Below are 12,480 nucleotides of genomic sequence, written 5' to 3'. Positions count from 1 at the left end.
CTGCACTGTCATTTAAACATCACAGTTGATCCCACTTTATTGTTAATCTTCATGTTACAAGAGAGAACAAATATCAAAAATAAAAATACAGATTATGAGAAATCTGATACCCTTAATTAATTGGTTTGTTAATTAGCTAATTATTGTAAAGAGGACTTGAGTGTAGTCTGGAGAGGTATGGGTCCCTTTGGAGTGACCGGCTTCCAAGGGCCAGAGCCCAGGGTGAACACAGGTCCCCCTGCCCCCATCTCCATGACATATGTCACCCCCCCACACACCCTGCTGTAGACTCACAGCACTCAGAGCTCTAGAATTGTGTACAGAAGGGATCAATCCATTCTCTCCACAGGACCTTGTTGCCATCTTTAGAATATCTAAGGAGGTGTTAAGAACTTATAATATATTTTGTATGGAATTAGGAGAGCTACGAGAAAAATTTTATGAAAAGTCTGTTTAATCTAAAGCTTCATTTTAATGTTAATATTGTATTATACAAATTTCAGGTTTTATGCAGAGGATGTTGAAATTCCTCATTTTCCTCAAGATTTTGAAGTTGCAAAATATAACATCTTGGAAAAAGTAAGAGTCTAATTTCTAGTTGAGGGAACAAAGCTGTTTGAAGTCTTCTGATTATTTTTCCTGTTTGATAATTTTCCCATTTTTGAAAAACTATGCATCTCCTGAATAAATACTCCTTAATATATGAATTGATTTTAAATAGTAAAAAAACTTCACATTTAAAATGTTTGATTTTAGTGTTTTATTATAAAAGAAATGCATGCTTATAATAAAATATAGTAAAAATATAAATAGCACAAAAACTTAATATGACATTAAAAAATGAAGATACTCCTCTCTGTTAACAGTTTCTTGTATTTTAAAAGAGTAGATTTCACACCAAGTATTTACACTATGTTGAATTTCCATTATTTTTCATTAAAAAGAAAAACAAAAAACTTTTCCTCTGACATCGTATAAATGCAAAATAACAGTAGCATTTAAAATGATGCTCCATTTGTATTTTTAAGATATTTTAATAAAATGTAGCTTGAAAATAAAATATTTTCTCTGTGATTAAGAAAATGTGAAAAGTGGGATGGTTTAAACATATACAAGTATATTTATAACAAAAATCCCAGAAGGAAATATAAAAAAATATTAATAGTGATTATATATCTGTAGTAGGACTCCAGATGATTTTTATTTTCTATTTACTTTCTAAATTATATCTGCAAATGATATAATTTGTATCAGGTTTATAATCAACATTTTTAAATGGCATGTGTAGTTTGTTATTTAGTGAATGCAATTTATGAAAGAGCAACATGTTTTCCAGGTTGAGACAGAGGGAGGTAAGGAGACTGCCGTGGTGGAGCTGCAGTGCCTCCAGGGCCCTGGGGACCGTGGCTTTCTGATATGCACACACTTTATCCTGGCCACTGGCACCCAGGTAAGGGCTTCGTGGTGACACCTACGTTTTTATTGTCCACCTTGTTGATAGCGAATTTTGTAAAAACTGGTGAGTTGAACCAGCCAATCCGTTAGCGTCTCTCTTTTTAGCTAGTACCGTTTTGAAAAGTGGAGAGGTGCTCTTTTGGGATATGGAGGTGAGGAGTGCAGGCTGGGAGCCAGGAGAACATTCCCTGGGGCGCAGGTTCCTGCTCCTGCTCTGAGTTACTTACAGAAACTTTGCTAATGTTTGTACCTTGGCACTGGATCCCTTCACTCACTTCATTAAACACCTGCTCTGTACCAGGGAGTCGCCTAGAGGCCACTCCTACTGTGAGGTGAAAAGACAACACACCCACCCTTGGAAATTGGGAGGGACAGCAAATCATGGTCCTGCCCCCGCCGTGACTCAGCTGCTACTGAAATGTGTGTGAAGTGCCAGGGCTCAGGGACAGCAAGCGGGGCTGCCCATGCCCATGACCTTCTCGAGGTCAGTGTCAGGTCAAGGGCAGGGTTCTGACCTAAGACAGGTAGGGAAAAAAAACAACCCAGAGCCTACACCTGAAGTTCCAAGTAAAGCCTGCAGCCCTGTCAGAGTCTTCTGTGAGAGGCTAACTGACCGGAGGCTCACAGGCTCCCCTCCGAGTGACCACACAATGGTTCTCTCGGGCTCTGGACCCGTCTGCTTCACCCATTCCCCACGGAGGGGGTCAGCTGTCATCCAGGAAGGAGACATCTCCTCAGGGCCCAGACTGCTGGTGATGCCCCCGGGTTCCTGATGCCCGGCAGGGAGACAGTTACACAGTCCTGGGCCCAGGGCTGAGGCTGGCCATCTGTCGGTGTACACTGCTGACCTCCAGTCCTGGTGTGGGACTCCATTACCCAAGCAGTTCTGCCAAATATTACAGCTGGTATCCCACACCTATCAGGATTCCATGAGGACATAAAAGATTAACCCAAGGTCAAGTGTGTCCAAGAAAGAGAAAGACTTTGTTAACCTTTTACCCAGAAATGTAGACCATGTTTTGTGGAGAATTTAGGTATGTGGGTGAAAAGTAAGTAAAAATCAAGTTGAAAACCAGGTAGAATGTGTCCGAGCTGCTTCTGCCTTCCCAGCCTCCCTCCTCCAGCCTGGCCCTTCTGCTCCTGGGTGAGTCTGTTTCCTCAACGGGCATAACCCTCCCCGATGAGAGAGACAGAGCTTCTCTGGCCCTCGTCCTTTGTTAATCCATTGTGGCAGAAATCTTCCAAAATTAGGTTAAATTTTACCTTTTTTTTATTTTGTTTTTTTTTTTTGTAAAAATTGATTTTATTATCTTGGCCCTTGTTCATTTTTTTTTTTTTTTTAACTTTCCCTGCTTGAATGGAGTGACATGGACGTGGTGTGTGTCCTGCAGCCAGTGGGGCAGGGTTATTGGCCCCATGTGATCCAGCCCCCATGCACAGCCCTCAGGGTCTCCACAGCCCACTGGGCAAGCCGTCCATGTTCGCTGAGGTTGGGACGGGGCAGGATTTGGGGGGGACAGACACCCCATCAGGACGGCGGGAATGACCATGGTGTTTGCCTCTGCCTTTGTCTGCGTGACCTGCCAGCACCCCTCCCTGTCTCCTTGGCTAGGTCAGTCCTTTCGTTTAGGCTGTGCCTGTCTCTAACGATGAGTCATCTCTAAGGTATTTTTCTTTCCTCGCCTCGCCCGGTTTTTCTCATTTCTGGAAGGCTAGAAGCCAGACTTCAAAGCGGGGTAGGATGGTGTGTAAGGTCAGATTCTGGGCTCTGAACACATGTCCTGAGGCTCTTCCATGAGTCCAGTGCTTCTTTCCCACCTGCCGTGCCTCTCAAACTTTCCCCCTAACTTGCAGGTTTTAGGCTGTTTTGTCAAGAATTGAAAATGTTAAGTCATTCCTTGAAATACTAGTTTCTCAGCTCCGTTACAGCAGGAAACTAGCGGAGGCGCCGTATCTGTGACCCTGTTCCCCACCCCCACCCCCACCACGGCACCCAGTAGGTGTTCAGCAAAGGTCGATGTGCTAATAGGCTTCCATGTGCTCATGTCCTGACACTGTGCTGCGTGCTCTAACTTACAGACCAGAAGGCAGTCCTCTGTGAAGAAAACCTCTGCAGATGCAAGTGAATACTATGAGAATTATATTGAGGAACTGAAGAAACAAGGCTTTCTACTGAGAGAACATTTTACACCTGAAGCAACCCAGTTAGCATCTGAAAAACTGCAAGCAGTAAGCTTGATTTCTACATATTCTTCTGTATTACTGATTAAATAGATTTAACAGAAATGTTTTCTTCATGACAAATAAAAAGCTGGCAGGAGATGAGAATAGGAGTTAAAAGAAGGGAAGAGGAGCCCACAGAGAGGCTCAAAGTCGAGTGGGGAGTGAGTCCCAGGATGAGCCACAGACCTCCCAGCTTCCCAGAGATTTTACTAGGAGCCAGGCCAGGAGTCAGGGTCCTCAAACCCTTAATGCCACTTGATCTTTAATGCCACAGCAGGCCTAAAGAATTGCAGGGTGAATAAAAAGGCAGGAGGGAAAACAGCATGAGGGTAAAAGAGAAGAGGGTCAAGAGAGGAGGACAAGGAGCAGGGGCAAGTTGGGGGGGGCCCGGGGTTAACAGTCACCCTCTCCTGGGATGACATGGGCTGTTTCCTCTCAAACCTCTGCTCATCTCAGGTTTAAAGGAGCACACTCATGAACTCTTTGTGGGTGTTTCTCTGTTTCTCTGTGGTTGCAGTTGCTGTTGGAGGAGGTAATAAACTCGAATGCCCTGAGCCCCGAGGTAAGCGGCTTGGTGGAAATGCTCTGGGCAGAAGCCCTCGGCCGCCTGGAGGACACGCTGCTGAGACCCGTGGGCATGATGAGCCTGAATGACGTGAGTGCCGTGCCCTGGAAGCAGGTTCTGCCAGGCAAGCCTGCCTTCTGCTTGTGGCTAAGAGGCCTGTGCCTCATCTGAACCAGGCTCCCGCTGTGCTGCTGATCTTCCTTCTCGCGCTGGAGAGAGGGGCACGAAGGGCGCTGCTGGGAAGTGGGCTTCCGAGGAAACTAGAGTCCCATCTGCAGCATCAGCCTCGGGAGCAGAGCAGGGCAGGCCTTGGACATGGGCGCTGCAGGTCCTCAGGGAGAGGTACAGACCCTGGTCCACTTCAGAGTGACCATCTTGAGCCTTCGACCATGTGGGGAAGGGCAGGTGCACCTGCAGCCATCAGGAAGCTCTTCTTGACTGTGTAGAATTGAAGGAGCAGGTGAAGAAGGTGTTCCCAGGGGTAGAGCATGTGCGGCTGCACTAGCACATTGAAATAACTCATGGAGAGAGTAATGGGGTCAAGTCCAAAGGCACTTGTGTGATGAAAAAGGTGTTCTGGTGGGCTTCATCCCTGAGTCTGATCCAGACGTCTTTCTAAATGTCTCATGTGGAAGGAAGTCCCCTAGTGAGAACTCCTCTCTGTGGACGCAGACGTGGATGCAGACACGCTGACACTGAGAACTCTGGTTCCCTCCTCTAGTTAAGCCCAGCCCAGTTTGGAAATGAGATGCATTTTCAACAGCATCAAGCTTGCTTTGTACGTGTCCAGTCGAAAGCTAATAGTCATGTATCTAAGAACTATCTTAGGTATTTTTATACAAGTTACTTTACTTTTTCAAGATTATCAAGTTAAATTTTAATAATCTTGTGTCATCTTCTATTTAAAGGTGAGCAAGGCAGAGGGAATTCTCCTCCTGGTAAAGGAAGCAATGAGAAATGGAGAAACACAGGAGCAACTGCAAACGATGCTGACCGAGTTCTACAGATTAATCCCTCACAGAGCTGCTGTGGCCGAGAAGGTCAGCCTGAGCCTGCTGGCTAAGAAGGAGGACCTGTGCCAGGTAAGCCTCTGCACCTTGGGGTTCAGTTTACACTTTGTGGGGACAGGGGAAAGGGGTCTTTCACATCTGACTGAGATAACACTGGATCACAAAATTTGGCTCTCGAGATTCCTCAAAAACAAACGGTTGAGCCATTTGGGGGTGATTGGGGTCCTTACGGAAGTTACCTGAATCACACTCCCAAAGGAGCCTGTGTTGGAAGAATGGTGCAGAAGCAAGCGTTTAGAATTGTTACGCTGGGGACTTTGCTGATGGTCCAGTGGTTAAGCATCTGCCTTCCAATGCAGGGGATGTGGGTTCAATGCTTGGCCTTGGAACTAAGATCCTACCTGGTCTCAGGCAATTAAGCCCACACGCCATATCTAGAGAAGCCTGTGAGGAAGATCCAGCACAGTCCACCCTGCCACACACACACACACACACACACACACACACACACACACACACATACACACACACACACAAAAAAAGAATTTTCAAAATTGCTATGTTGTGAAATGACTTTCCAGATCAGGAGATAAGTAGGAGTCTTTCCTAGAAGAAACAGAAAGCTGCTCCTGACTTGAACAATGAGGAGGCTTGTCACCCTCTAGGACGAGACGTGCAGCTGTGGGGTGGCCACTGGTCCAGTTCACTCAAGGCTGCAACCTCACTGGGGCCTGGCCTTTCCCACCTCTGTGCTTCCTGTAGGAATGGCTCCCCCCTCTGCCAACTCCCCTTCCCATCAGCTCACAGCATCCTTCCTGGATGGTTTCTTCTTATGTCTCTTGGAGGATGCCCCCAGTACCCTCTTATTTTTCTTTTTATTATTATTTTTAAATTAAGTATAGTTCATTTATAATATAGTGTTAGTTTCAGGTGTACAGCAAAGTGGCTAGGTTTTATATACACACATAGTTGTATACATATATATTGTACACATATATATACACACATGTACACATATATATACACACACATACTTAGATGTTAGATATAGCTCCATATGCTACAGTAAATCCTTGATTTTTTATTTCTTTATATTTACTTCTTTTATATGTAAGGGTATGTATCTGTTAATCCCAGACTCCTAATTTATCCCTCCCCTTTTGTAACTATAAGTTTATTTTCTATGTTTGTGAGTCTGTTTATGTTCCATAAATAAGTTCATTTGGCTTCCCTGGTGGCTCAGACAGTAAAGAATCTACCTGAATGCAGAAGACATGGATTTGATCCCTGGGTCGGGAAGATCCCCTGGAAAAGGGAATGGCTACTCACTCCACGGTTCTTGCCTGGAGAAATTTCATGGACAGAGGAGCCTGGCATGTTGCAGACATGGACAGAGGAGTCTATGGAGTCACAAAGCATTGGACATGACTTAGCAACTGAACAACAACAATACTGATTCCACATACAAGTGACATCGTAGATATTTGTCTTTGTCTGACTTACTTCACTTAGTGTGATAATGTCTAGTTCCATCCATGTTGCTGCAAATGGCATTATTTTAAGCATTATTTTATTCTTTTTTATGACTGAGTAGTATTCCATTGTATATATGTACTACATCTTTATCCATTCATCTGTCAGTGGGCATGGGTTGCTTCCATGTCTTGGCTATTTCTTTAGCTAGAAACAAGTCATGTGTGCATAGCTAAGCCAGTTTCTGCTGAGGAGGATGGGATTACTGAGACTGCTCAGAAGTGGGAGAAGGAGCTATTCTTTCACAGAGAACAGCAGGAAGGCAGACAGGGCTCATCCTGTCCTGGGTGAGGCAGCACCCCCTCTGACTCTGGGTTGCCACATCTGAGCATAAAGGATTTGGGACAAAATCAGAGATCCATGACCTCTAGATTCAGAGGAGTTTGTAGATGTTAAATTTTGCATGTTTGGGGGAAATTACAGCTTCCCACAGATTCCCAAGTGGTGCTAGTGGTAAAGGACATGATTGAAGCGACTTAGCATGCATGCACACACCGATTCCCAGAGGAGTCTGTAATCCAAAATATGTGAGGAACCAACAAATGAGATGAGCTAGTGAATGAGCTGACAAAGGACCTCCATGTTTAAAGTTCCATGATTTCCTCAACACTGAGTGTAACTTCAGTTCCTGGTTTTGCTACTGAGAGGGTGTGTGTGCTGCCCACCCAAATACTGTTAACCTGGATTCTGTATTTTCAGTAGATCACACATCCCCATGATTCAGAAGTCAAAATTATATTTAAAAGGTGTACTATGTTGCACCCTGTCCCCACCACCCCTTTTCCAGCTCCTCTTCCCCAGCACATAACCATGCTTGTTAGTTTCCTGTTTGTCTTTGCACCATTTCTTTATGCAAATAAATGTGAAAATAAACAAACATACTTAGTCCTTCCCCCTTTTTCTATGTAAAAAGTCATATACCCTCTTCACTGTCCTACACCTGTTTTCTTTACGTGACATAATGTACTCTGAGTGTGGAGACCACCCTCATTCTGGTCAACGGTGGGACATGCCCCTGGGTGGGCATCCTCCACCCATCCCCACCAGACACAGTGAACGACGCCACGGGAAGTAAACGCTCTGTGTGTCTGGTGTCTTGTTCTTGCGCAGGGACATCTCTGAGAGGCAGTCCCCAAGGGAGAAGTGCAGCCCGAAAGAATTAACACGTCAGTAACGGGTGATTTTGTCTGCTTCCCTGAGGGTTTCTCTGTGCTGCCCTCTCACGGCCGATGAATGACAGTTTCCTTTTCTTGTCGTCTTATGAGCTGTGTCTTTGTCAAACTTCACCATGTGTATGGACTAGAAACGGCTTCGGTGTAGTGAGTCTGAGCACCTTTCCAGATGTTTTAGGGATGTTTGTGTTTCTTCTTCTGTGAACTGTGTGTTCATGTCCTTTGCCTCTTTCTCTCTTGCGTCTTGATGTTTTTATTCATGATTTTTAGGACCTTTGTAAGTTAAGAAGCTTAATCTGTGTTACGAATTGTGAATATTTGGCAGTTTTTGCAGTTTATTTGGGTTTCTTTGCTCATACTGAGTTTGTTGGTGGTGAAAAAAGCTTATTCAACCTTTTTGAGAAATGCAGTATGATATAAATTATTTTGATATGTGGTCGTTCTGACGTGTCAGAAGTAGAAATGACTGTAATTTCTACTTACAGCTAATAAGAGACATGGTTAATGTCTGTGAAACTAATTTGGCCAAACCCAACCCACCGTCTCTGGCCAAATACCGAGCTTTGAGATGCAAAATTGAGCATGTTGAGCCGAACACTGAAGAATTTTTGAGAGTAAGAGAAGAAGTGCTGCAGAATAATCACAGGTAGGGTTACAGGAGATAGGTGAGGGTCTACTCTTTAACCTGCTTCAGATTCTGGTAGAGCAGATCTTCACACACCTAGATAATTAATCCTCACTGCAGAGTAATCATGATGTGATGACAGATACTCACTTCTGTGTCTATAATAGGGCTCAGAGCTGTGTTCTGTGCTTAAACACTTCCCACTGTTGCAGTCCATTCCAAGTTCACCTACTGTTGCACAGAATTAATTCTAAAAATTGAGATGAGAGAGTATTGGAGTTTGTTCACAAATGCAGTGTTTGAGTGATGAAGGGTATTGCATGGGAAAATCCACTCAAATTAAGATTTTAAGGTGAATAAACATGTTTTGGATCTCTCTGAACCTGGCTGGACTGCTAAGCAGCACAGAAGGTCAGCTGTTTATTACCTTCTTGACCTTGTCTCGTCAGGGTGTCAGCTTGGCAAGGCTGAGACCGTGTTTTCTTATTTCTGTTGCTGGTAGAGTACTTAGCACAGAGTATGTTTGTTAAATGAATGCATGAATGTTGAACGAAGGAACATATTCAATTCGTATATTCTGTATATGTTTGATAAAATATGGGATATTTTGTATGATGTTTTATAGCCTACTTATAACACTTACATCTTACTATAAGTTTTGTTTCACATCCTTACTTATTTTTAAGAGAGTATTTTTTAATGGGTGCATAGTATTTCCAAGAAATGTTGCATTGTGATTCATTGAATCAGTTCTCTAATAATGGACATTTGGGCGGTTTTGGGTTTTCTGCTGCTGCTAACAATTTTTTATTGTGCTTTCAATTATGTAATCTCTTCTAATTCTACAGTAAGGGTCCAGTGGACATCTTGCAGATATTTAGAGTTGGCAGAGTGAGTGAAACCACAGAGTTCCAGGGCCACCTTGGCAATGTCAGGCACTTGCTGCATGGGTCTCCTGTGCAGAGCTTCATGGGAATCCTGTCCCGGTAAGAGCACACCATCTCTATTTTCCAGACTTTTCAGCTCACAGTTAGACTTTTTTTGCTGTAGTACGTGGATCTATTCCATTGAAGTCAGCCAGCTTATTGAATTGCAGAGAAAACTGAACACTTTATAGTTAAGTATGTAATTTAAGTCATATGTTAATTATTATACATTTTAAAGTGCAGTGCATGGAAACGAATTGCTTCTTGAGGAAAGGGGATTCTCTATGTCCTGACTCTTCTCTGTATATCTAACTCAAAGATAGTCTAGAAATTAGAGCTCCCAGATGCCACGAATTATCTATTCAAAACATAGCTCTAATTTCTGTTAGCTTTGAATAACACTTAATATTGGAGTTGAAACTGAAGTCACAAGGAACAAGGGAAAGCATAGTTAAGTCTAGATCTTAGTTAAATCCCCTGCTGCTGCTGCTGCTGCTGCTAAGTCACTTCAGTCATGTCTGACTTTGTGCAACCCGATAGACAGCAGCCCACCAGGCTCCCCCGTCCCTGGGATTCTCCAGGCAAGAACACTGGAGTGGGTTGCCATTTCCTTCTCCAATGCATGAAAGTGAAAAGTAAAAGTGAAGTCGCTCAGTCATGTCCAACTCTTAGCAACCCCATGGACTGCAGCTCACCAGGCTCCTCCATCCATGGGATTTTCCAGGCAAGAGTTAAATCCCCTACCAAAGACTTACAAACATTCAGGCTCCACCTGGAAAAAGCTTTAACTGCTTCAGAAGAACCCAAAGACAAGCTGATTAGAAAGATACAGGTTTTCCTTGAATTGACCTATGTATTTTGTGCTATCACAATAAGAATACTAACAATATTAACAATTGACTTCCCTGGTGGCTCAGTGGTAAAGAATCTGCCTGCTAGTACAGGAGGCACGGGTTCAGTCCCTGATCTGGAAGGATTCCAGATAGTGCAGAACCACTAACCCCATGCACCACAGCTATTGAGCCTGTGCTCTAGAGCCCAGAAACTGCAACTACTGAAACCTGTCCACGCCAAAGCCCATGCTCCGCAACAAGAGAAGCCACCGCAGTAAGAAGCCCATGCACCACGACTAGAGAGTAGCCCATGCTCGCTGCAACTAGAGAAAGCCCAGGAGCAGCAACGAAGACCCAGCACAGCCGTAAATAAATAAGTAAATAAACCTATTAACAAGATTTTTTTTTAAGAAAAGAAAAGCTGATTCTATAGCCCATATTTTTTTAATTTGAATTTACCAGGGTTATTCTGAAAAAGAAAGATAACCAGAGAGGATTAACCAGTCAGATGTTAAAAACATAAAGCTTTACTGGGTAAAACAGTGAGGTGAGAAATAGATGAGGCAACAAAATAAAAATCCATAAATAAATGCAAAAACGTAGGGGATTTAATATATGATAAAGTTAGCTTTTATCTCTACGGGAAAAGTTTATTTTCTTCAGTACCATATATGGATATAAATGGTTAACTGTCTGGAAAAAAATATAAAGTTGGATCCTTACTTCATTCCTCACACAAACTCCATGTGGATTGAAGATTTGAAAATTTAAAATAAAATGAAGCAGTAAAAACAATCTTTGAGTAAGAAAGATTATTTTAAGTACATCCCAAAAGCCATTTTACAAAATTAATTCTATTTCATAACACGGACATAAACCAGATGTAATAAAAGGCAGGAGTCTCTCTTCTACCACCTTCCCAGAGATAATCTAGTTTGTTTAATTGCAGAGAGTTCTAGAAAGCAAGAATCTGCAATGGGAGCACAGTCAGCCTTGGCCTCATGGCTGTTCTGGTGAGCCCTTCATGGGCCCAGCCTGAGGGTGGGCAGTGGCTGGCTGGCCAACCAGTCCAGATGGTGATGAGAAACGGCCTTGGCTGGGTCCATTTCAATGGCACCTGGAATTCCTACTCTGAGGTTACTTTGAAATATATTTTTCTTTTCACTTCACGCTAATTATTTATTTATTGACTTTCAGTTGGTATACTTTTTCCAGGTTTGTTGAGTTATGATTGACAAATAAAAATTGTATATCTTTAGGTTGTACAACGTGACTTCTTAAAGTTGTACAACGTGATGGTTTAATATACGTATTTATTATGAAAAGATCTCCACGATCAACTTAATTAGCATACCCGTCACCTCGCAGGCTTACTTTTTCTTTTTCTTGTGGTGAGTACAGAAGGTCTAATACTATCTTAGCAGACTTCCGGTGTACAGTATCATCACAAACAGTCACCACTCTAGGCATTGCATCCCCAGACTGTTTTCGTCTTGTAACTGGAAGTTCGTGATTTTTGACTAGCACCACCCCCTGTAGCTTCCCCCACCCCCAGCCCCTGGAAATCACAACTCTACTCTCTAGGTTTATGAGTTTGACTTTTTCAGATTCCACATAAGTCTTGTAGTGTTTGTCTGTGTCTGGCTTGTTTCACAGAAGTGCTTAAATAGCTCCTTTCTTGGCCAGAATTGTGAGGCTATAATGAAAGATTCCTTTTTTCTAGTAAATCACTATAATGTTCTTTTCTAGTGGGTTGCTTTTACCCAAAGTAGTTGAAGATCGTGGCATGAAGAGAACAGACATTGGAAACCTTGGGAGTGGGATATATTTCAGCGATTCACTCAGGTCGGTACCTTATCTTTTTAATCACATCATATACACCCGTCACCAAAGAGACATGACCAATACTTGCTACAAGTTTTCACCTGTCTTTGCTTGGTGAGGATTTCTAACCAAGAACAGATAATTAAAACAGCCAGTTTTCTCAGTATATTGTAGAAGCCTGTCTTATGGTGGATGTTTGGGAAAATTATATTTGAAATCATCTTAGTGATTTTACTATCCTAAGAGCTTTTACCTGTATTTACTCACTCAGTCTCACAGCAAACCTCTGAGGTCAGGCCTTGTGACTCCCACCC

At 43.1% G+C, this 12,480-nt stretch overlaps 1 protein-coding gene across 4 annotated transcripts in view; it reads left to right on the top strand.

The window, feature by feature from the left end:
* PARP4 (poly(ADP-ribose) polymerase family member 4) overlaps window positions 1-12,480 on the top strand; it is a 75,141-nt gene that overhangs the window by 10,137 nt on the left and 52,524 nt on the right. For all 4 annotated transcript variants that reach the window (XM_055542602.1, XM_055542599.1, XM_055542601.1 and 1 more), the window contains 8 exons: window positions 504-579; window positions 1,337-1,450; window positions 3,535-3,684; window positions 4,196-4,333; window positions 5,152-5,325; window positions 8,444-8,604; window positions 9,432-9,569; window positions 12,092-12,187. In XM_055542602.1, coding sequence (XP_055398577.1) covers window positions 504-579; window positions 1,337-1,450; window positions 3,535-3,684; window positions 4,196-4,333; window positions 5,152-5,325; window positions 8,444-8,604; window positions 9,432-9,569; window positions 12,092-12,187 — 1,047 coding nt within the window. The remainder of the gene's footprint in view (window positions 1-503; window positions 580-1,336; window positions 1,451-3,534; window positions 3,685-4,195; window positions 4,334-5,151; window positions 5,326-8,443; window positions 8,605-9,431; window positions 9,570-12,091; window positions 12,188-12,480) is intronic.

The sequence above is a fragment of the Bubalus kerabau genome, chromosome 12, assembly GCF_029407905.1.
Source record: "Bubalus kerabau isolate K-KA32 ecotype Philippines breed swamp buffalo chromosome 12, PCC_UOA_SB_1v2, whole genome shotgun sequence".
NCBI lineage: Eukaryota > Metazoa > Chordata > Mammalia > Artiodactyla > Bovidae > Bubalus > Bubalus kerabau.
The sequence above is the reverse complement of the archived record's forward strand: the minus strand, read 5'-3'. Positions and strand labels throughout refer to the sequence as shown.